The 23,604-nt window shown below is 45.7% G+C and overlaps 3 protein-coding genes across 3 annotated transcripts; 1 reads left to right on the plus strand and 2 right to left on the minus strand.

The window, feature by feature from the left end:
* Positions 1 to 8,819: 8,819 nt before the first annotated feature.
* Positions 8,820 to 11,630, plus strand: LOC140068849 (putative nuclease HARBI1). Its single transcript, XM_072114228.1, has 3 exons — positions 8,820 to 9,020; positions 9,235 to 9,941; positions 11,176 to 11,630. Exons 2-3 carry the CDS (start codon positions 9,239 to 9,241, stop codon positions 11,544 to 11,546), a joined length of 1,074 nt encoding a protein of 357 aa, XP_071970329.1. The 5' UTR covers positions 8,820 to 9,020; positions 9,235 to 9,238; the 3' UTR covers positions 11,547 to 11,630.
* A 137-nt stretch (positions 11,631 to 11,767) lies between these two features.
* On the minus strand, positions 11,768 to 15,849 carry LOC140070189 (uncharacterized). Its single transcript, XM_072116535.1, has 4 exons — positions 15,493 to 15,849; positions 14,954 to 15,059; positions 14,610 to 14,831; positions 11,768 to 12,450 (listed from the first exon to the last, which is right to left on the minus strand). Exons 1-4 carry the CDS (start codon positions 15,847 to 15,849, stop codon positions 11,768 to 11,770), a joined length of 1,368 nt encoding a protein of 455 aa, XP_071972636.1.
* Positions 15,850 to 18,486: 2,637 nt separating this feature from the next.
* On the minus strand, positions 18,487 to 21,358 carry LOC140070386 (protein NYNRIN-like). Its single transcript, XM_072116850.1, has 2 exons — positions 19,017 to 21,358; positions 18,487 to 18,652 (listed from the first exon to the last, which is right to left on the minus strand). Exons 1-2 carry the CDS (start codon positions 21,348 to 21,350, stop codon positions 18,620 to 18,622), a joined length of 2,367 nt encoding a protein of 788 aa, XP_071972951.1. The 5' UTR covers positions 21,351 to 21,358; the 3' UTR covers positions 18,487 to 18,619.
* Positions 21,359 to 23,604: the final 2,246 nt, after the last annotated feature.

The following is a 23,604-nucleotide window of genomic DNA, read 5'->3' on the forward strand; positions in this document are numbered from 1 at the left end:
TGCGCGGATATGCGCTGGGGTTCGGAGAACGCTGCTGGCACCACCAGAAGAACCAGAAGTCCCAGCATTTTCCCTAGCGGACCTGACAGTGCCGTTTAGTCTTCCAACCTTACCGCTGGCTTGGAGATGGTAAGGGGTGTGTAGGGCTTGCTTTACACCCAGGAGGGACAGGGTTTCAGTCATTACCTGTCCAGTGAAGTGGGTTCCGCAATTGGAATCTGACCAACCTGAAAAGAAATCAATGCACAAGAGCACGTATTCCTGTATTCATACGTGCCACTGTTAGGGATTTTTATGCAGGGCCCCAACAGCCCTCTTGACTTTTGTAAGGTGAGTCCTAATTAACCCTTTGAGGGAGGATGAGATAGCTGCCGGCAGCGAGCTGACAGAGTTAATGAAAGACACAGTCGGTCTTCCGATGCACTCAAATCACACTGTTTATTTCCAACAGATACAGCTATATTTTAACACATAGGGGCACATTTACTAAGGGCCCGATTCGCGTTTTTCCGATGTGTTACCCGAATATTTCCGATTTGCGCCGATTTTCCCTGAATTGCCCCGGGATTGTGGCGCACGGGTTTGAATTTTGTCGCGCGTGCACCAGCTTCCGTGCGCCACAATTAGGGGGTGTGGTTTTCGAGCAACCCGAATTATTCGGACAAGCCCCTGAATTTAAAAACCGAATTGTGTCGCAAGACGTGCACTCAGATACACCGGGCTGAGGGCGGTGAAAGTCAGGGCATTTTTCTTTTGCTTAGGATACTACTTGGAGAATGTAGCTTTTGAAAAGCAAGAAGCCCCACTTAAAGGGATAGGTCTGCAGGTATGTTCCATTCACAAGCCCCAGTTAAAGGGATGGGTCTGCAGCTATGTTCCATACACAAGCCCCACTTAAAGGGATAGGTCTGCAGCTATGTTCTATCCACAAGCCCCACTTAAAGGGATAGGTCTGCAGCTATGTTCCATACACAAGCCCCACTTAAAGGGATGGGTCTGCAGCTATGTTCCATACACAAGCCCCACTTAAAGGGATGGGTCTGCAGCTATGTTCCATACACAAGCCCCACTTAAAGGGATAGTTCTGCAGCTATGTTCTATCCACAAGCCCCACTTAAAGGGATAGGTCTGCAGCTATGTTCCATACACAAGCCCCACTTAAAGGGATGGGTCTGCAGCTATGTTCCATACACAAGCCCCACTTAAAGGGATAGGTCTGCAGCTATGTTCCATACACAAGCCCAACTTAAAGGGATAGGTCTGCAGCTATGTTCCATACACAAGCCCCACTTAAAGGGATAGGTCTGCAGCTATGTTCTATCCACAAGCCCCACTTAAAGGGATAGGTCTGCAGCTATGTTCCATACACAAGCCCCACTTAAAGGGATGGGTCTGCAGCTATGTTCCATACACAAGCCCCACTTAAAGGGATAGGTCTGCAGCTATGTTCCATACACAAGCCCAACTTAAAGGGATAGGTCTGCAGCTATGTTCCATACACAAGCCCCAGTTAAAGGGATGGGTCTGCAGCTATGTTCCATACACAAGCCCCACTTAAAGGGATAGTTCTGCAGCTATGTTCTATCCACAAGCCCCACTTAAAGGGATAGGTCTGCAGCTATGTTCCATACACAAGCCCCACTTAAAGGGATGGGTCTGCAGCTATGTTCCATACACAAGCCCCACTTAAAGGGATAGGTCTGCAGCTATGTTCCATACACAAGCCCAACTTAAAGGGATAGGTCTGCAGCTATGTTCCATACACAAGCCCAAATTAAAGGGATAGGTCTGCAGCTATGTTCTATCCACAAGCCCCACTTAAAGGGATAGGTCTGCAGCTATGTTCCATACACAAGCCCCACTTAAAGGGATAGGTCTGCAGCTATGTTCCATACACAAGCCCAACTTAAAGGGATAGGTCTGCAGCTATGTTCCATACACAAGCCCAAATTAAAGGGATAGGTCTGCAGCTATGCTCTCTCCTCCTGGCCCATTTAAAGGGGTTTTGTGTGATGTATGTGCATTACACCCTGCTCCTATCTCCTGATGAGTGATATAAGTGCTTGTCGAAAGTGAATAAGGATGCAAAACACTGCTTTTGCTTAACATAGGCATCACTTGCCTCCGATGAGCACATAAGAATTAATAATCATTACTTATCAGAATGTTCCCTGTCCCCAATGGGGCTCCCAATCAAAAAACCTGCAAGTATGTTTTTGAGCGTGGGATGAAACCGGAGGACCTGGAGGAAAACAACACAAACATGGAGAGAACTGCAAACTCTGTGCAGATGTTGAGCTGGATGGGACTTGAACCGAGGTCCCCAGTGCTGCAGGGCTGTAATGCTAACTAATGAGCCCCCATGCCACCCAGCATACATTGCTCTTGTGGAGGCTGCATAGTGGAAAGATGTATATTTATTTGTAAAGCTTTATGTAATTTACAGACCCAATATAAATAAAAATTCTTATCTTGGTAACTGTTGCCAGAGTTTACTCCTTGATTTAAAGTTTGAGCATCAGATGGAGCCAAAAGGCCGGCCGCCGTCTGCAACTATGTGCCAATGTATACACAAAGGTCACACGTCAGGGGCTTTAGTGACATATACGCTGAGCCTAGACCAAGAATATGGTGTGAACCCAGCAAAATACACCAAGCTGCCCACATCATGTAAGTTATCTTTAGCCAAAGTGTCTGTGTCCCTGTACTCCCCCCCACCAGTGTTTATGTCACCATCCCCCCCCCACCAGTGTTTATGTCACCATCCCCCCCCCACCAGTGTTTATGTCACCATACCCCCCCCACCAGTGTTTATGTCACAATACCCCCCACCTCCACCAGTGTGTTGCTGCCCCTGTTTTATTCTTGAGGTTAACGTAATAAACAGTCTTTTTTATGTCCAAAAAAATAATTTATTCAAGCATTGTTTTAAAATCACATTACATTTATTTCAATTCAGACATCAACGAAAAATAATGATACCTTAATAAATACATCTCCTGCTATTGATTTACAGCAATTTTACAAACACAGTTGCCTGTTTGGGTGGATAATCATGGTAAAAAGACAACTTTACAAACACCGTTGCCTGTTTTGGGGGATAATCATGTTGAAAAGACAACTTTACAAACACCGTTGCCTGTTTGGGGGGATAATCATGGTAAAAAGACAACTTTACAAACACCGTTGCCTGTTTTGGGGGATAATCATGGAAAAAAGACAACTTTACAAACACCGTTGCCTGTTTTGGGGGATAATCATGTTGAAAAGACAACTTTACAAACACCGTTGCCTGTTTTGGGGGATAATCATGGAAAAAAGACAACTTTACAAACACCGTTGCCTGTTTTGGGGGATAATCATGTTGAAAAGACAACTTTACAAACACCGTTGCCTGTTTAGGGGATAATCATGGTAAAAAGACAACTTTACAAACACCGTTGCCTGTTTTGGGGGATAATCATGTTGAAAAGACAACTTTACAAACACCGTTGCCTGTTTTGGGGGATAATCATGTTGAAAAGACAACTTTACAAACACCGTTGCCTGTTTAGGGGATAATCATGGTAAAAAGACAACTTTACAAACACCGTTGCCTGTTTTGGGGGATAATCATGGTAAAAAGACAACTTTACAAACACCGTTGCCTGTTTAGGGGATAATCATGGTAAAAAGACAACTTTACAAACACCGTTGCCTGTTTTGGGGGATAATCATGGTAAAAAGACAACTTTACAAACACCGTTGCCTGTTTAGGGGATAATCATGGTAAAAAGACAACTTTACAAACACCGTTGCCTGTTTTGGGGGATAATCATGGAAAAAAGACAACTTTACAAACACCGTTGCCTGTTTTGGGGGATAATCATGGAAAAAAGACAACTTTACAAACACCGTTGCCTGTTTTGGGGGATAATCATGTTGAAAAGACAACTTTACAAACACCGTTGCCTGTTTAGGGGATAATCATGGTAAAAAGACAACTTTACAAACACCGTTGCCTGTTTTGGGGGATAATCATGTTGAAAAGACAACTTTACAAACACCGTTGCCTGTTTTGGGGGATAATCATGTTGAAAAGACAACTTTACAAACACCGTTGCCTGTTTAGGGGATAATCATGGTAAAAAGACAACTTTACAAACACCGTTGCCTGTTTTGGGGGATAATCATGGTAAAAAGACAACTTTACAAACACCGTTGCCTGTTTAGGGGATAATCATGGTAAAAAGACAACTTTACAAACACCGTTGCCTGTTTTGGGGGATAATCATGGTAAAAAGACAACTTTACAAACACTGTTGCCTGTTTAGGGGATAATCATGGTAAAAAGACAACTTTACAAACACCGTTGCCTGTTTTGGGGGATAATCATGGTAAAAAGACAACTTTACAAACACCGTTGCCTGTTTGGGGGGATAATCATGGTAAAAAGGTAATTTTTTTTTTTTTTTTCAAACTTTTTTTTTTTTTTTTTGTTTTTATTTTTTTTATTTTTTTTAAACATTTTGATATTTTTTTTCTTTTTTTTAAATTTTTATAAACTTTTTAAATGTTTTTTCCACAAAATATTTTTAAATAACAAAAACATGTTTAACAACAAAATTAAGAACGAGGAGGGTGGAACAACCTTTCGAAATGGGCCATCAGAATGTCCATCTTTCGGTTGAGCAGCTCCATTTCATGGAGGAGCTGCTCACCGATGGACATCTGAAGACCCTCGGCCACTGCTGTGGTGGCTACCTCTGGTGGCTGGACCTCTTCCTGTGGGTCTTCCACAGGTTCCAGCACCAGGGTAACCATCTCCTCCTCCAGAGCCACAGCAAGATCCTGTTAAAAAAAATATATATATATATAAATTAATTATAATTACAAATTAATTTGTATAAATTAAATGTAAAACATCTTAGATTCCTAAAAGGATGCCAGTCTTTACCTCTTGGCCAGGTGGCACAGGGCTTGGTGGAGGGGGAGAGTCGTCCCCAACATCCACCACAACAGCAGCAGCAACAGAAGCAGAAGTCCGGCTAGAAAGAAAAATAGAAATCATCAAAAAATGCACAGACATGTCATTACTTAGAGAAAAAAGTTGTATCTTCTAACCTTTTGCAGAGCGGTTCCGGCTTCGGACCCGCTCCAAAAAACGCTCCTCACGGACCTTTATGTCCGAGAACCGCTTCTGCAACTGCCGGACGGAATGGTACCGGCCGTATTTCTCGAGCAGATGGGCTTGGACCTGCTCCATGATCTTGGTCTTAGCTTTATAGCTGCCAGTCTCATGGAGCAGGTCGTAGCCCCGCTCGTCGCAGATGGTTATCAAAGCGACGAGCTCTGCTCGATCAAAAGGGGCGCTCTTCTTCTGCTTCCTCTTGCCGCTGCTGGTGCCTGCCTGGCTTTCATCTGTAAAATACAAGAACGCAAGATATTTGATATTTTTAACAATATGAAATTCCAAAATTATTTATGATAGATTTTTTTCAAAGATTTGCATTTGGTTTACCCTGATCTTGTTGTGCTCGGAATTTGTGTTGCCTATCACATGTCTGGCGTCTCCTTGGTAAAGACTTTGGCCTTCTTCTCATGGTGTGTTTTCATAGTCTTTGCATTGTGTATTAACCCCTTAAGGACGAAGCCATTTTACAGCTTAAGGCTACATTCACACGACTGTATGGGGGACGTATATACGGCCGATATCCGTCCCCCATAGACGGCAATGGGCGCATGGCGCACTACGGGAGCGGTACGGTGCAGCACACGTGCGGCACCGTACCGCTTCGTACCACAGAAAAAGATAGGACCTGTCCTATCTTTCTCCGTAATCCGGCGCCGTGCACCATTACTTCCTATATAGAGGGGCGGGGGGGAGCTACGCTCACCTCCTCCTCCTCTCCCCGTGCACTGCCGTTGCCCGCTACGGTGCGGTACGGGCGGGCAACAGCAGTGTGAATCTAGCCTAAGGCTCAGCCCGATTTTTTGGATTGTGATATGGTTTGCTTTATATGGTTATACCTTTTGACACTCGATAATTATTTTTGATGTTGCGCAGCTTACAAATATATATATTTTTGGTTAAATTGGCAATTTTGTGGATAAATAGTGTTTTCACTGAATTGTAAGATTTTTATCATCTAAACCCCATATATAACAAACCCATTTTAAAATCTGCACCCCTCATGATATCAGAAGCAGCATTTACGAAGATTGTGAACCCCTTGAGATCTTCATAGTAATTGAATCCAAATGGGTGTGAAATTTAGAATGGTCAATTTTTGTTGCTTATATGTTCATTTAGGCCTAAAATTTACACATTTAAAAAAGAAAAAAAAAAAAAACCCACCGTAAAATGTGTTCAGAGACCCCCCACATGTGGACATTACTTGTGTTATGGGGGCACAGCGAGGCGCAGAAGGGAAGGACCACCCTGCAGCTGCCAGGATTTTAGTTTTCTCGTTGCCCCCTTTTGAAGGCTATAAAATTTTTGCTTTTACGTTATTTGGGCCATGTGACGGCATTTTTTGGGCGAGATGAGATGCTTTTTCCAGTGTCACCATTTTGGGGTTGGTATCTCCTATTGTAGTAAATTGTAAACTTGTTTTGAGGTCATGAGTAGAAAAGAATCAATTCTGTACTGGATTAGTTAACAAAAAATTGTTTGTGTTCACCGTATATCCTAATAATCCTGTTATCTTTATTCTATGGGTCGATACGATTACGGGGATACCAGACATGACTATTTTTTCTTATGTTTTAATAAAATTGGTAAAAAAAATGCTAATGTGTTGTAAAATCTCTCATTTTTGTATCGCCGTCTTCCAAGTGGCATACACATCTGGTTGATGGGTTGTTTTTTGCCGGACATGTTGTACTTTGCAACAATATCATTCTGGAGTACATATGTTTTGTTGTTCACTTTTTATTGCATTTTTAGTGGGATATAATCGGTAAAATCTGAATATTTGTTGGGTTTGTAATGTTTTAATTTATGGCGTTCATCATATGGGTCCAATAGTTATTTTGTTTTATTCTATGGATTGTTACGGACGCGGTGATACTATATATGTGGGGTTTGTGTTATGATTTTGACTTTTTTGTGCGTAATTTGTATCTTTATATTTTTTGGGCCTTATGGCCATTTTTATTGATTTGTTAATTTTTTTTTTCATGAAAAACATTTTCTTTTCCTTTTTTTTTTCTTGATCCACCACGGGACATGACCAAGCAATCATCTGATTGCTTGGTCATGATAATACCCTGCAATACTCATGTATTGCAGAGTATTAGCAGTGTCTGCCTATGCAGATGCATAGGCTGACACTTTGCCTTTAAGATGACGTCACAGACGCCATCTTAAAGGCCCTGCCTTCAGGCTTCTCTGGGGTCCCGATCGGACCCCAGAGGTGCCATAGCAGCGATTGGCGCACCCCAAAACATCGCTGGGGCGCCGATAGTGGGGTAAAGAACCCCGGAAGGCATGTTAAATGGTGCGGTCGCGTCATTTAACGGCATAAACAACCACGATTGGAGCCCACTCCGACCGCGGGTGTTAGCTGTGGATGTCAGCGGTAGATTAACGCTGACATCCCGCAACCCCCGATGGCGGTTTGGCTCCTGTGCAGAGCTGACCCGGCATCATCTCAGTGCAGTACAGCTACCGTGCAGAGCGCTAAGGCCTTCAACTAAATGCATGTGTATTAGCCAAAAACGGAATCACACGGTGCAGTTGGACAGCGCTAGTCCTGCGTTTAAAAGTGCATGGTTTTGGGCCTCACAAAAAAAAAACATTAGTGTGTCCAGTGTAACGCATGTGATTGCTTAACCAGTAGATGCCTTTCAATGCATATGAAAATGTGTCCAGCCCAGGGTGCGCCCCCATTGCCCTAGCACTGCACTTCAAAGCGTAGCTAGTGACGCATGCGCCCATGACCTTATACTTTGATGTAAATGTTTATATTTTGGTGATGACACATAAAAACCTTTTTTGCTGTAAAAATCATTTTTTCATTTTCTTTTATGTAATACTGTGATTTGGAATAGAAAACACCCTAATTGAAAACTCTGTGTGAACATTGCATTTCTAGGTTTATTTGGGAGTTATATAAAATGTATTGAGCGCTTTACCTGAGGATGTGGCCATCTTGCTTTTCGAAAGGTTGTTCCCTCCTCGTTCACGACAATATAGATCTATGTGAAGGGATTAGAAGTTATGATGTTAAACTCATGTAATTCTGACGATGCGATCCCCCTGCAACATGTGCTGTGCCATTAGCTTGTGTTTCTTCACTGTCCTTTACATTGCCCTGTATATCCACCCTTCTTATCTCTCTTTTTGGCCTTTTTCCACTCTTTTTGCCTTGTTTTGGGTGTATTTTGTGTTGTTGTGGGTACTTACAATTCTGAGTATTGTTCCCTGGCTGCTGTGCACGGTATCTGCTGTAGTTGCAGGTGTGGCTTCTATTTATGACGCTGCTGCTGGCGTCAGATTTTCAATATATTCGCGCCACAATCCGCCGTGCATGCGCCACAAATACAAGGATAGAACCAGGGAAATGGCGAAAGCGCGCGACACAATCTGACGTGCCGTGCGCCTAAATTTGAATAGCGCGCGACACAAAGGGGACGCGCATAATTAAGCGCGCAAACACGGGGGGGGAACCCCGTGCGACACTATTCAAACCGCGACACAAAAAGTGTCGCATGAGTAAACTGATTGCTATTATGCTTGTTGGAACAAGGTAAAGGTGTGTGCGACACAATTTAGGGAAAAAATATAAAATGGTTTCCAAAAAAAAAAAAAAAATGGAGAGAGTTAGGAGTCAAGGGTTTTGAAGGAGAGTGGAAAATTTGACTGGTGATCGTGCACAATAAATCCATTGAAATTTTGCTAAAAGGTAAGTACATGTTCAATTCTAAATTTCAAAAAAGGCTTGATTTTTGAAAAAATAACAATCCAATTTGTAAAACAGGAGTGGAGATTGGTGGTAATAAGAAGACAAACACTCGTCAAAAAAGCTTTTGCAAAGGTAAGTCACACTTTAAAATGCAAATTTGAAAATAATTTAAACAAATTTGAAGAGAGGCCCAGGAAAAACTAAAAATGTGTTTAGTATTTACCACAAATTGGGATAAAACAAATTTGTAGTGTAAGTTAAAATTACTCACAAAGTAACAGACCTTATCTGACCAATCTGACAATATGAGCATAAAAAAATAAATATTCCATATTCTTTCTTCTAGGACAATGGATATGCTTCCGATCGTCTACGTGGCCATTCAAAATGACCGCATCATGGCTAGACAGCGCAGACGGAGGCAGAGGAGGCGTCCTCGAGTGTTCCGTCCTCGTGTGTCCTTTTCAGATTTTACGGACGCGGAGGTGTATCAGCAGTTTCGGCTGGATAGAGCTTCAATCCTAAGCCTCTATGAGAAGCTTGAAGTAGCCATCGGGGCAAAAACCGGACGGTCACATGCAGTGCCTGGACTCACCAAGATGGTCTCGGCCATCTATTATATGGCTAACGCGTCCTTCCAGCACTGCATTGCTGAGCGTTTTGGTTTTTCGCAACCAACCTTCAGCCGTTTTTTCCACGAGGTAGTGGATGAGCTGTTTAAGCTCTGTACCCAGTACATCTCCTTCCCCAAAACTGCTGATGCCATCCGGAGGACGCAAGCGGAGTTTGAGCAAGTAGCGGGGATGCCCAAAGTGATCGGGCTAATCGACTGCACACATGTGGCGTTGGTGCCTCCTGCGGCCGATGAATATCAGTACCGCAATAGAAAAATGTTTAGATCTATTAATGTGCAGGTCACCGTGGACCCCAATAACATCATCACTAATGTTGTCGCAAAGTACCCTGGCTCGACACACGATTCCTTTATCTTTGATAACTGTGCCCTCAATTGCCGGCTCCAGAGTGAATTGTACAGGGACGCCTTTCTGCTTGGTAAGTGAATGTGAATGCTCTTTCAATTACTAAACACTTAAAATGTGGTCATGCTCCATAAGGTGTGTCTTTAATTATGCTTTTCATAAACTGTGAAGAGTTTTGTTTACAGTATTGCATTTTTTCATCAAAATTTTACATAATGTAAACAAAAATGTTAACACACACAAATGAAAAAAACAACAAAAAAAAGGCAAGAAAAATTTAAACAAAACACATTCTCTGCATATGAAATTAATTGGACGAAACTGGCGTTAAGAGAGAGTGAACAAAGGAAAAAAAAGTGCGGGGTTAAGCCTAATTTACAAATACATACTGAGGGGTATCAGTTACAAACACCTACTTTGTCCATGGACATGTGACTGAACTGCTAAACCTCACAATCTAAAGGGGTTTTCCCACAAAATAAAGTTTAGCCCTATCCACTGGATAGGACCTAACTCCATGATCAGTGCTGAGACCCCCACATATTGCATAAACAATGTAGCCCTCGCCGCTCAGTCAGACTAATGGAGCAGATGGCTGAACATGACTGTTTTGCTCAATTAATCTCTATGGAGGTGAGTGATCTTGCCGAGCACAGCGCTCACCAATCTCTGTCAGCTCCATAGAGATTAATGGAGCTGAATGGGCATGCACGGCCATCTGCTCCATTAGTCATTTTTGCAGTCTGTGGGGGTCTCAGCACTGATCATGAAGTTAGGCAATATCTCATGGATACGGCTTAACTTTCGTTTGTTGGAAAACCCCTTTAACTACCATCATGTTTTGTGAAAAATATTGTTGAAAAAGAAGACATCCCCAAATGCAAATAACTTGCATTATTGTCACTGATAAACCAAGCAGATTCCAAGCAAAAAACGGATATTGTGAGGATAATCCAAAAATGTCAGTCTAAGCTCAGACTAAGGCTCCACTCACACTACTGTATGGGGGACATATGTACAGCTGCAAACTTACGGCCATACATATGTCCCCATAGATGGCAATGGCCGCACAGAGCAATATGGTGCAGCACACATGCAACACCGTACATGGGGGGGGGGGGGGAAGCTAACACATGTCCTATGTTTCCCTGTGTTACGGGCAGCCCCCATGCATTGCTATGGAGAGCGGTCACCCCTCCTCCTCTCCATTACACGGAGCACACGGACGCCCGGCAGGCAGATGTTTGTGTGAATGCTGCCTCATTTTTGAAATTAAGCTAATTAGCTTTACTTTGTCCTGTTTTTAGGTGATAATGGCTACAAATTATTGCCATGGTTGATGACACCATATTTGCGGCCAAGTACCCCTAAGGAGAGGAGATTCAACCGAGCACATCGAAGAACCAGAAGTGCCATTGAGAGGACCTTTGGAATTCTCAAGAGTCGGTTCCGCTGCCTGGATTTTTCAGGGGGGGCTATGCTCTACAAACCCCCCATTGTGTGCAAGGTCATTATAGTCTGTTGCATGTTCCACAACATTGCGACAGCCAACAGGCTAGAAATTGACCTTGCAACAGATTTAACTGAGCATATAGAGCATCAGGGGGATGTGTCTGCTCAACCCACCAATAGAGCGGGACAACTAAGGCGCATGCAAGTCACTGAGATTTACTTTTAAAGTGATCTGCCAGTTACCATTTTTTTTTGTTATGCCTTAATGTCTGTAAATTTAGAATTGCATTAAAGTAAATGCAATGTCAAATTGTATCCATGCTTTTCATTCTTTAGTACAATAATTTCAGCTCAGAGGAAGACAAAGTAGATCAAAAATTTATTTGTCATTTTTGATCAAAATAAAGAAAACAAAAATAAATAAAGTAACAAAAAAAAAAAAGAAAATTACGGTTTGGAAGAACGTGATGAACGACGGACAGGCCCCTTCCCCCTTTTTGCCTGCCGCCGCGTCACCACAGAACTCCCAGATGTGCCCGGTGGATTTGAAGCCGAGGAGCTAAGTTCCTCCTTGACCGAAAGTAGGAACGTGGCTTCAGGGGAAGGGCCCAGGACCACTGGAGAGGGATCCAGTGCACCTGCCAGCGATGGTGCGTAACTGCACCCCGAATCCTGATCAGTTGGAAGCTGAATCGGGGATTCGGGGGCAGGGCTGGCCTGTGTCACTGGATCCCCACCAGTGGGGACCTGGGGTGGGGAGAATGGAGGGACACTCACACTCCCCCCCTGAGCCGCAGTTCCTTGGTGGATGAGGAGTTCCAGAATATTGATGAGAGCTCTGAAATCTCGACTAATAAGCTGGAACCCCTCCTCCACCATCCGGCCATGCCTTCGGAGTTCCTGCTGAATTAGGCCCATCGCTTCCAGGCTTTTATCCATATAGGTGGAAAATATGCCAAGTGGGATGGGCCTATCTTCAGCAGGAACCGCTTCAGGAGCCTCATCCCCACTGGACCCACCAAGTGATACGACTGCAGGAGGAGTGGCTGGCGAAGCACATGGAGGTCCGGGTGCAGCCTCATTTGCTGGTGGTGGTGCAGCCTGCGGTGCCGTGGGTGGAGCAGCCCTCCCTGTTGATAAAACAAAGTAAATTACAAATCAAAAACTATAGAGTGCTGTAACCTTAAATTAAAAATGATAGCCACACTTAAATGGAAGCTACCTCAACGAATCTACCGAGAAAGGTAGAACAGGTGGGAGGTGAATGTATAGTACATGTTGAAAGCACTTTTTCGAGCTAATCCTCCCATCCACCATTTTTAAATTAAAATCTTTATGGCCCTATTCTGTATTTTTTGATAAGCGGCTACTGGGGCGTGGAGTAGCCGGACATGAGGCAAGATGTCATGCATACTCCACGCCCCAGTAGCCTCACTGCTCCTCCTAACCTGACATCATCGGTGCGCAGCTCCTCATAGCTTGTCTTATGTGAAGGTTTGGGGCACGGGACAGGGGAGTATGCTATGCTCAACTAATACCAAACACGATTCCCACTGCCAACAATGTATCCTATAGGCACAGTAATTATAATTTCAACCTAGCTATGCTCACCAACTTATACTATGAACAATTACACTGATGGCAATTTATTTTATATGATTAGACATATGTTCCACAACCCTTTAGGCAACGAGCATGGCCAACAGCCCCCTAGTGCACAAGCATGGCCCCCTACCCCCTTTTTTTTTTTTGTGTTTTTTGTTGTCTTCAAGGACCGGGCCTGCTGTGGACTACTTTGGATTCAGTGGACTCCGACGAGGACCTGTAAATAAATATTGATTAAAATGGCTGACGAGGGTGTGTCTGGCTTTCTTTTAATAAAATATATTTATACAATGATGTGTTTGTGTCATTCTGTATAATTAGCCATAGTAGTGGTGCTGTTTAGTTTTCATGCCTTAGTCATGAGCACTGTCCTTACTTTAAAATGGCCATTTTTGTTTTGGCCAAATTTACAGTAACACAGATTAAATTACCCCGGTACCCACCGCCACCAGGGGTGCCGGGAAGAGCCGGGTACAAACCAGCACCTGGCCATCTAAAGTTGGTCAGGTTCTGGTGCTGCTGCAGGCTGTTATTGTTGCGCTGGAATAGCCCCCTAACAGAGGGATATCCCAGATCAGTAATGGCAGGCTGCTGCTGCTTTTTTTTATCTGGCTGATGTTAAAAATCAGGTGAGCCCCACATCAATATATTAAATTTTGTGTAAATTTTCATGACAAAAAAAATGACGTGGATTCCCCCCAATTTTTAAAACCAGCAAGATACAAAAAGCAGCGGCAGCAGGCTGCCATTAATGAGCTTGGAAAGCACACTGTTAGGGGGCTATTCCAGTGCAACAATAACCGCCTGCAGCCGCCCCAGCACCTGACCATCTTTAGATGGTCAGGTGCTGGTTTGTACCTGGCTCTTCCCAGCACCCCTGGTGGCGGTGGGTACCGGGGTAATTTAATCTGCGTTACTGTAAATTTGGCCCAAACAAAAATGAACATTTTACAATAAGTTCAGGCCTTAGTAATGAGCACTGTCAACTAAACAGCACCACTACTATGGCTAATTATACAGAATGACACAAACACATCATTGTAAAAATATATTTTATAGAAAGAAAACCAGACACACCCTCGTCAGCCATTTAAATCAATATTTATTTACAGGTCCTCGCTGGAGTCCACCAAATCCAAAGTAGTCCACAGCAGGCCCGGTCCTGTAAGACACAGAGAAGGGGGGGGGGGGAAAGAAAGGGGGGGGGCAGGGGGGCCCTGCTCGTTGCCCAGGGGGGGGGGCCCAGCAGGCAAACATATATGCCTAATCCCATAAAATACATTGGTGGCAGTGGCATCGTTGTTGGTATTAGTTGGTGAGCAGAGCAGACACACCTGTCCCGTGCCACGAACCTTCAGATATGAGAATGAATGCAATCTGCATAGGTAGACTATGCAGAGCGCAGGCACGTGGCTGTGCAATCTTGGGAACAAAGCCAAAGCTACTGCGCATGCGGAGTACTCCGGCTTCTCGGACAAGAGCGCGCAGCTACGAGGAGCTACGTGCCAATGATGTCAGGTTAGGAGGAGTCAAGAGGCTACTGGGGCGTGGAGTAGCCGCAATGTGTAGCCTCATGTCTGGCTACTCCACGCCCCAGTAGCCGCTTACAAAAAGGATTGCAAAATATTTATTGAAAGTGAAACAAAACATTAGTATTAGAGACATAAAATAAAAACGTACATACCAAAATCAAGATTATCGGTGTCAAAATCCCCGATCCCTTCAGTTTGATCGGGGTGTATAGTTTTGCTAATCTTCTGCTCCACCCACGACATCCGCATGGCCACACTAGGGCCACCACCCGTCCTCCGAGCTGACTGTTTGTGCTTCGCCAGCTTGGCCTTCAGCCTCCTCCTGCAGTCATACCACTTCTTGCGGACCTCAGGAACGGAACGATATTCCACTCCTGCAAAGTTGAAAACAAACGAAAAAAAAAAAAAAACATTATACAAAGGCCACTCACCTTCAAGATTTAAAATCCAAGTGAGCATAAAACATTTCAAATACTATTCAAAGTGCAATTTTTACCTAGGCCATTGATCCGCACTGTGATCCCCTGCCAAATGTGGTGTTTGGCTGACAGGGGAATTGAGTCGGCCAGCCGGCCAAAAAGATGATCATAATTTTGTGTCACCTGGAAAAGACAAAAGCCACCAAAAAAAAAAAACATTCATTAAAAACACTCTGGGCGCGTTCACACGTTGCATTTTGGTTGCGTTTTCATTGCGTTTGGAACGCATATACAACAGCTGATGTGAGGTAATTTGCCTAATTACATTACCGTTTACGTTTGTAAACGCAATGTTAACGCATGCGTTAACAAAACGCATGCGTTAACGCTTTGTTAATGCATGCGTTAACATCGCGTTTACGATGCGTTTTGTTAACGCATGCGTTAACAGTGATGAAATTAGGCAAATCACCTCTCCTCAGCTGTTGTATATGCGTTTCAAATGCAATGAAAACGCAGGTCAAAACGCAACGTGTGAACGCGCCCTCTGCAACGGTGGGTAAAGAGTCGAACAGGACACCAACAGTATAAATAAGTTAAAAAAATGTAACAATACCTCCTCAACCAATATTTCCGTTTCACGTTCCGTGAAACGTGCCTTCTTTGCCCGGCCAGGCTCCTCCTCATCTTCAGCACCAGAGCCCCCAGTATCCATATCCCCGGCAGCTGGTGGTCTGTGATCCCCAGGAGCAGCGGACGGAGCAGAGGACGGAGCAGCGGACGGACCAGCAGCCGGAGCAGCGGATGCTGGGGCCACAGATGTTGGGGGGGCTTGACGATTCTCCGCCTCCATCTCCCGTGCTCCGCGGATGGCATACTCGTACACCTGGGGACACTGCTGCCGGAGTAGCTCCATAAAAATGGCACTGGGAGCATCTGGTGCTGCTGTGGACTGTTCTGGACGCCCAGCCATGATAGATACCAGCTGTGCTATTAGCCTCGCTGTGCACTATTTATGCTTAAATTTTGTGGCGCAACTCATGCGCCACATTTATCACGCGTGCGACACAATTAGTGAATGGGCGCATATCCCGTTCTAGTCGGAGGGACGCACTTTTTATGCATTCAAATTCGAACTTAGTAAATGTGCCCCATAGAGATCAGCATTTGGGGTGTTGATAAGACACTTAGATTCTATTGGCCATTATGTTTTTGTACCAGCACATTCTGGGAAAAATGACTAGGCCTTGTTTACAGCCATGCTTATCTACACAATGGCTCCTAGAAGCTTCTTCATAACCAAAATAACTAACAAGAATACAGAGGCCCGAAGGACGCTAAGAAATGCCAAGGATATTGTGAAAAGGCAAACAACAGTTTAAATGAGAAAAATAGCTGAATTAAAACATTTAACTCTATAGCTTCTAAAAGGGAAGCATACCCCCCCCCCCCCAAGGTGGCCGCTGTATCTAAGATGGCGGACAGTAGTCAAGATGGCGTCTGAAACCAGTGCGACCTCCTTAACAATTCCCCCCTTGTTTGAGACTGCAGACCTACAACCTCTTAAAGCGACCTCCTCAAGCTCTAGGTACCCACAGGTAGGCTAAGCCCTTACCTGCTGGACTTGTTAACTCTTCACCAGATCCCCCAGAGGCCAGTCACTAAAAGGGTTAAAGGTCTGCACACTCAAATCACATCACTGAGTTCTCATAGTTCACAGGTTCATTATCAGGCTGGTTCTTCAAATGGGAATCATTCTCCATTCCGAGCACTTCTCCTCTGGTGGTTCTTACTGCCCGGACAGCCATCTGGGACATGGTGGATTTGATGAGGGGGACCACACAGCACGCAATAAGTGACAAGAGCAAAATCACAATCCTCTTCCAGTCCCCCAACCAAGTAAAGAATGAGGTGTCCACTCCAGAATTCTCCTTTAACTCTGCAGATAAGGCCTCAATTTTGTGAAGGGCGCGTGTTATTGACCCCCCCGGAGAAGTGTTGTTAGGTATGTACGTGCAGCAGGCAGCCCCCACCATCTTGCAAACTCCTCCCTTCTCAGCAAGAATCATATCCAGGGCCATCCTGTTCTGGAACGCCATGATGGATGAGGCGTCCAACTGCTCAGCAACACCTTTGAAAGCATCCCGGGTATAGTTCACAAATCTCTGTTGGTTACAATAGATATAATTAATCCAATCAACATTTTTATTAACAGTTATCTGGGGAATTATGGACTCTAGGCCTGCCCATATCTGGTTTCTAGCTTTAAACTCATCTGGGACCCCCCTTGGGACTCCTGTTGCATCTAAGTACACCCGGTTATCTAAGGACCCCTTGGGTGCTTCTCTTTTTGCTCTTGTAGGTTTCCAGAACCCCTCATAGTTCTCTACTTTTTCTTCATGCACCCGGGGGAGGTTTCCCAGGGGACCACTAGGAAAGGTTGTATGAACTTGATCACTGCACACTCGCCCTCCCACCCCTGGGGAAGGTAAGCCCTAACCTTCTTATCCCCACAAAACCAATACACATCTGACACTGCCACTTTATGGGATCCTGTGTTGGTTATACCAGAATAGGTCTTGTTGCACCAACCGTAAGTGAAGTTACCAACTTTAGGAGCATTTTGGTCGGCTCTGTAGATGCAGAGGAGATCCGTGTTAGCATTCACCAGGGCACCAGAGGGAGGCTTGTATGGTTTTACAGCATGGTACTCCTTAGTCACTGGTTCACACTTGTTATCTGCGGAAGTTTTGTTTTGAAAAAGAGTCATAAGACAACCAAAAAGAGAAGTGGGAGCGCTGTCAGGGGCAGCTGGAAAAGGGACAGCAAGGAGAGAAGATCTAGCCATGCCACAGACCAAACAATTGCTCATGTTCTGACTGGCTGCACTATACTTCATCCATTCCACCCATGCATTAGTAGCTTCATATCCTGTTTCTATGGCTAATTTGTCCTCATAGCTAGGATTTGCTCGGGCCACTATTCCACGGTACGCTGGTACCTCTTGAAGGAAGACATTGGTCGTCCGACCATATGGTCCTTCCATATCACGTATCCAGAATGGAGTTCTATAGTCTTCTGCTGCTCCCCCATATGTGCCTATTATGTACATGCCTTCATCATACTCCCCTGGGTTTTCTATGGTGATAACAATCTGATTTCTCCCCAGATCACATGGTCTTTTCGTTATTGTCATACGGCTCTTAAGTGACTGTCCCCTGTGATCCTTCCTGTCAAGGGCCGACTGGGGTTTGTATCCCCAGTCACCTCCTGTGTTCCACCCTACTGCACCCCAGTCTTTACAGGTCTTTCCCCAGTAGTCATCTGTTACACAGATGTACTGTGTTCCCTCTTTACACATGTGGGCCTCCATCCAATTTTCACATTTTCCCCCTGGGCATCCCCTCTTAATTTTGCACTTTGCTATCTCACAAAAGCTCAGCTCAAAACTTGCCACCGTCACTTCAGTGGAGTTATACCATAGTGTTTTGTTTCCCTTTTCTCCTGTAATTGCAATTACTTTATGTTGGTCATGAGTGCATTGGACAATTAAGAAAAGGATATGTATGCCCACTAGGATGAGGGCTGTTGTACTTTCTTGCAATGTGAAGCATGGAGCCATGTTGGTTTCCCTTCAAGCTTGACAGATGTGGCATTGGTCAGCAGGACTTGGTATGGACCATCGTAGCGAGGCTCCAAACTCTTTCTGGTGTGTCTTTTCACGCACACGTAGTCTCCAGGCTTCAGGATATGGGTCCTGAGATCACTATCTGGATCTGGAAGGGAATCAAAAACACTTTTGTGGACCTTTTCTAGAGCTCGACTCAACTGGATAGCATAGTCCACTTGGTTTCCCCCCATCAGCTGTAAGGTCTGCGGGAAGTACAGGCCTAACCTCGGTGCACACCCAAACAGTACTTCAAAAGGGGACAATCCTGTCTTTCTGTTGGGGGTGGTTCTGACTGAATAGAGGGCAGCAGGAAGGCACTCGGGCCATGGTTTCCCTGTATCCTCCATGGCCTTCTGGATCTTTAACTTAAGAGTGCCGTTTAGTCTCTCAACCCTTCCACTAGCTTGGGGGTGGTAGGGGGTATGTAGGGATTGTTCTACACCCAGGAGGGACAGGGTCTCAGTCATTACCTGTCCAGTGAAGTGGGTTCCGCGATCGGACTCTATGGTCTCTGGGAGTCCAAACCTGCAGAAAATCTCACTCACCAACTTCTTGGCTGCGGCTCTGGCAGTAGCCTTGGTCGTGGGGAAAGCTTCCGGCCACCCTGAAAAGAGATCAATGCACACAAGCACGTACTCGTACGTACCACTTTTTGGTAGCTGGATAAAATCCATCTGCAGTCTCTGGAAGGGATACAGCGGCTTGGGTGTCACCTTCTGTGGGGTCTTTACCACCTTACCCGGGTTGTGGCGGGCACAGACTATACAGGCCTCAACTAGTCTAGTGACAGGGGTAGTAATGCCCGGGGCAAACCACTGGCGGTTTATAAGCGCTAGCATGGCCATTTTGGATGTGTGTGTGTGTCCATGGGCTATTTGACTTACTGCTGGGTACAGGGATCTTGGCAGGCACACCCTCTCTCCCAGTATCCAGGTCCCATCGGCTTGCATCTGGGCCCCAGCTCTCCTCCACACTTCCCTCTCTTCTGATGACACTTGGGCCACCAGGGACAGGAACACCTGTGGATCAAATTCTTTAGGCTCAGTACTCACCATAAAGACTACCGGACAGTCTCTGGGTTCCCTCCGTGCAGCTGCCTTCGCCGCCCTGTCAGCCACATCATTGCCCTTGGCTTGTGGAGTTGCCAATTTTGTGTGTGCTTTTACTTTTATTATCCCCACCTCTTGTGGAAGTAAGAGAGCATCCATGAGCTCTTTAATCAATTGGCCATGCTTAATGGGGGTCCCTGCAGAGGTGAGGAAGTCTCTGGCCTTCCATATGGGTCTATAGTCATGACAAGCCCCATGGCAGTATCTACTGTCCGTGTAGATATTTGCCCTCTTACCTTCCGCCAGCTGTAGCGCTTCCTTGAGTGCCATCAGCTCCGCCTCCTGCGCTGACCTGTGTGGAGGGAGTGGTTCTGCTTTTACTACCTCATGTGCGCCACTGACCACTGCATATCCAGTGTAGAACCGTCCATCTTCTCCCACCGACCTGGAGCCATCTACAAAAAACTCAACATCCGGGTTAAATAGCTCCTTATCTGTGACATGAGCAAAACCACAGGTTTCCTGTTGGATAAGGGACAAACAGTCATGCTCATGCTCAAGTTCAAAAAGTTCCTCATCTGAAAGGCTATGAAGGAACAAGGAGTCTGGTGGAGGGGACCCTTCCTCCCCTCCCCCCTCTGAATTCTGTAAGGCTGGCAACAGAGTGGCAGGATTCAAAGTTGTGCACCTTTTCAGTGTGACGTTCGGGGGCATCAGGAGTGCACACTGGAGTCTGAGCTGTCTGGCCATGCTTAGATGTTTGGGCTGTACCTGGGTGAGGACACTGTGCAAGTCATGTGGGGTTTTCACAGTAACTGGGTAGTCCAAGATCAACTCGCTGGCCTTGCTGAGCAGAGTGCTGACTGCAGCCACTGCTCTAACACATGAGGGGGCTCCTCTCACAACTGAGTCTAGCCGGGCTGAATAGTAGGCCACTGGCCTGGGAAGACCACCATGCTCCTGAACTAAGACACCTGTGGCATGACCTTTGTACTCAGTACAGAACAAGATAAATGGTTTACTGTAATGTGGTGTGCCTAGGGCTGGGGCAGACAGGATTGCCAGCTTAAGGCTGTGGAATGCATCAATTGCCTCTGGAGTGAGGGCAAATGGGATAGAGGCAATGCAGTCATAGAGAGGTTGCATCAGGCTGGAAGCAGACCTTATCCAAGGCCTGCAGTAGCTTACAAGTCCCAAAAACATGCGAAGGGACTTAAGGCCTCTAGGGAGGGGCATGTTCTGGACTGCCAGCTTTCTTTCCTCTGTCAGGTGTCTGCCTGCGGCTGAGAGGCAGTGGCCTAGGAAGACCACCTTCTCCTGGCAGTACTGGAGCTTATCTCTGGATGCTTTGCAACCCTTTTGGAACAAAAAACACATAAGATCAATAGATGCATCTTGACAAACCTGCAGGGTGGGTGCACACACCAGTAAGTCATCCACATACTGCAAAAGTACAACATCAGGGGGGGGGGACCAGTCTGACAGTACTTCCTGTAGAGCCATGGAATACTGGGTGGGGGAGTTCTGCCCCCCTTGAGGGAGCCTACACCATGTGTACTGGAAAAATTGGTTAGTAAAAGCAAACAAAAACTGGCAAGCTTCGTGGAGGGGTACTGAAAAGAATGCATTTGCCAGATCAACCACTGTAAAGAATGTGGCATTCTCTGGAACTCCTGCCAGTAAGGTATGTGGGTTAGGGACCACTGGAGTGATCGCCTCAGTACACTCATTGACAGCCCTTAGGTCATGGACCATTCTGTAGGTGTCTGGCTGCCCTTTTTGAGTTTTCTTCTTTACTGGAAACAAAGGAGTGTTTGCTGGGGATTCAGTGTGCTTTATCACCCCTGCCTGCAAAAGGTCTCGTACCTGGGTATTGACAGCATCTTGTTGGGCGGGGGTTAGAGGATACTGCCTTAGTCTAGGAGGCTCCCTTCCTGGTATTAGGTTTACCATTACCGGGCTGACTGGTAGTAGCCCCACATCAGTTTTAGAGGTGGCCCAAAAGGCTATGGGGACCTCTGTGTCAATCCGGTTGTCCACATAAATCTGACCCACGGTTTCCGGGTCAACAGCGAGTGCTAGGATTTTACACACCACCTTCTCAGGAAGTCCTGAAGACAGGGTAATAGTGCCGTCAGGGTGATACTGTATGCAGGCCTGCAGTGCCTGCAACACGTCCATCCCTAAAAGGTTCTGTCCTCTGCCTTCCAGTACCAAACACTTTGTCACTACTGTATGGTCAATGGTCTTACCAAAGTCAAGTGAGAGAGGCACCGTTGTGTGGTATGATGCCTTCTGTCCATCAAACCCAGAAGCTCTGAGTGTCTGTTTTGAAATCTGATCAGGTTTCAGATGTTTTTTGTTGATAACAGTAATGGCTGCCCCCGTGTCTACAACAAAAGGAACTAGCTCCCCGTTCAGTTTTATATCAAGTACCTGATCACCTGTGGCTGTGCCTGTTGTAGTGACAACAGCCTGCACGGGGGACACGGGGTTGCCTGCTTCCTAGCGTAAAGCAGGGCCCCCACCTTGAGTGGGGCTGTCTTGGGGAAACTGTGGGCTGTCTTGGAGGGGGAGTGCCTGCTGACGTCCTGGTTCACTAGTCCCTTTCTGTTGGGGCCGTCTCAGTCTCTTAGGGTATGGGCAATAAATCTTGTAATGTCCCACCTCTCCGCAGTTGAAACACGCCCCCTTTAGTCCGGCGGTTGGGGTCTCTGAAACTGCTGTCAGTCTTACTCTGGCAGTGGTCGGTTCGTGACCAAGTCTGATCTCTGTCCCTCTGGCTTTCTGTAAGAGTTTGGTAGGTCCCTCTGTACGCCAGTCTGGTAAAGAAGTCTCCAGCCCGTTACGCATCTTTGGTAACAATCCCTTAACAAAACAGTTAGCAAAGTGCGCTATGTGCTGGTCATTGGTCAAATCATATCCCATGTGTCCAAAAGCTGCATACAGTTCCCCGTAGAACTCTTCTACTGGCTGTCTGGGTCTCTGTCTTATCTCATCCAGACAAATAGGATTTTCTCGCAACCTTTCTCTAGCCCAGCGTTCCATGCTTTCTATAAAATGCTGGCCAGACTCCAATGTCTCAACAAAAGGTGCACCGTCCTCAGGGAGATAGTTATGCAAGAATGACTCTAATTGCGGTCTCATGCTCTCTTTGACTAGGTCCCACATTCCCCGGGGGAAACACATGCTACATAAGGTCTCCAAATCTTGCCAAGTACACTTAAATGAAGTGTTGGTGTTAGTCAAGTAAGAAACAAAATTCATAGGCTCTGCCATAGGGTCGGGGGCTTGCCTTTGCTTGGCATCTAACTCTGTTGCAGACCAGGGTCTATAGAAATTCACACGACCATATTGTGCCGACTCCCCTTCCCTCAGTACGTGTCCTTGTCCGTCTACTATCGGAGCTACTGCAGCATTCTCTAATCTCACTTCAGTACGGACAGGTCTTATGGAATGATGAGGTCTAGGAGCTCCACAGTTTTTGCAAGTCTCAGTCCAGTCCGGGTTTTGCAGACCACATCTGCAACAGGTCCATCCGTCTGGACCCTTTGAATTAGCACCGCCCTTGGCATACACTGGTCGGATTGGGGTTGGGCGAGTGGTCTGTCCGTCACAGTATCTGTCTGTCAGGCAGTTAAGGGGGGGTGATTGCTCAGAGAACTTCTGATACCATCCCTTCTTTCCTTCAACCGTAGTCCAACCCTTTAATGTCAGATCTCTACTCACTTCAAGCCAGCCTTCTGCCTGTGCATACCACTTTCTGTCCTTAAGCCAGCCGCTTTTCTCCACTAAAGCTGTTTCCCACTTATGTACATTCAAGGGATCATCTGACATACCCAAACCCTTTAAAATTTCACTACTACCTTTTGTCCATTTCTTTCCCTTCATGTGGGACACAATCTGAGTAGCTTTCCTAGGTCCGCACCCTTGGCTTACTTTACTTTGCTTACTCCCCATCACAAATGTCTACAACTGCAACACTGCCAAACCTGTCCCCCACAGACAC

Source organism: Engystomops pustulosus, chromosome 7 (assembly GCF_040894005.1).
Source record: "Engystomops pustulosus chromosome 7, aEngPut4.maternal, whole genome shotgun sequence".
NCBI lineage: Eukaryota > Metazoa > Chordata > Amphibia > Anura > Leptodactylidae > Engystomops > Engystomops pustulosus.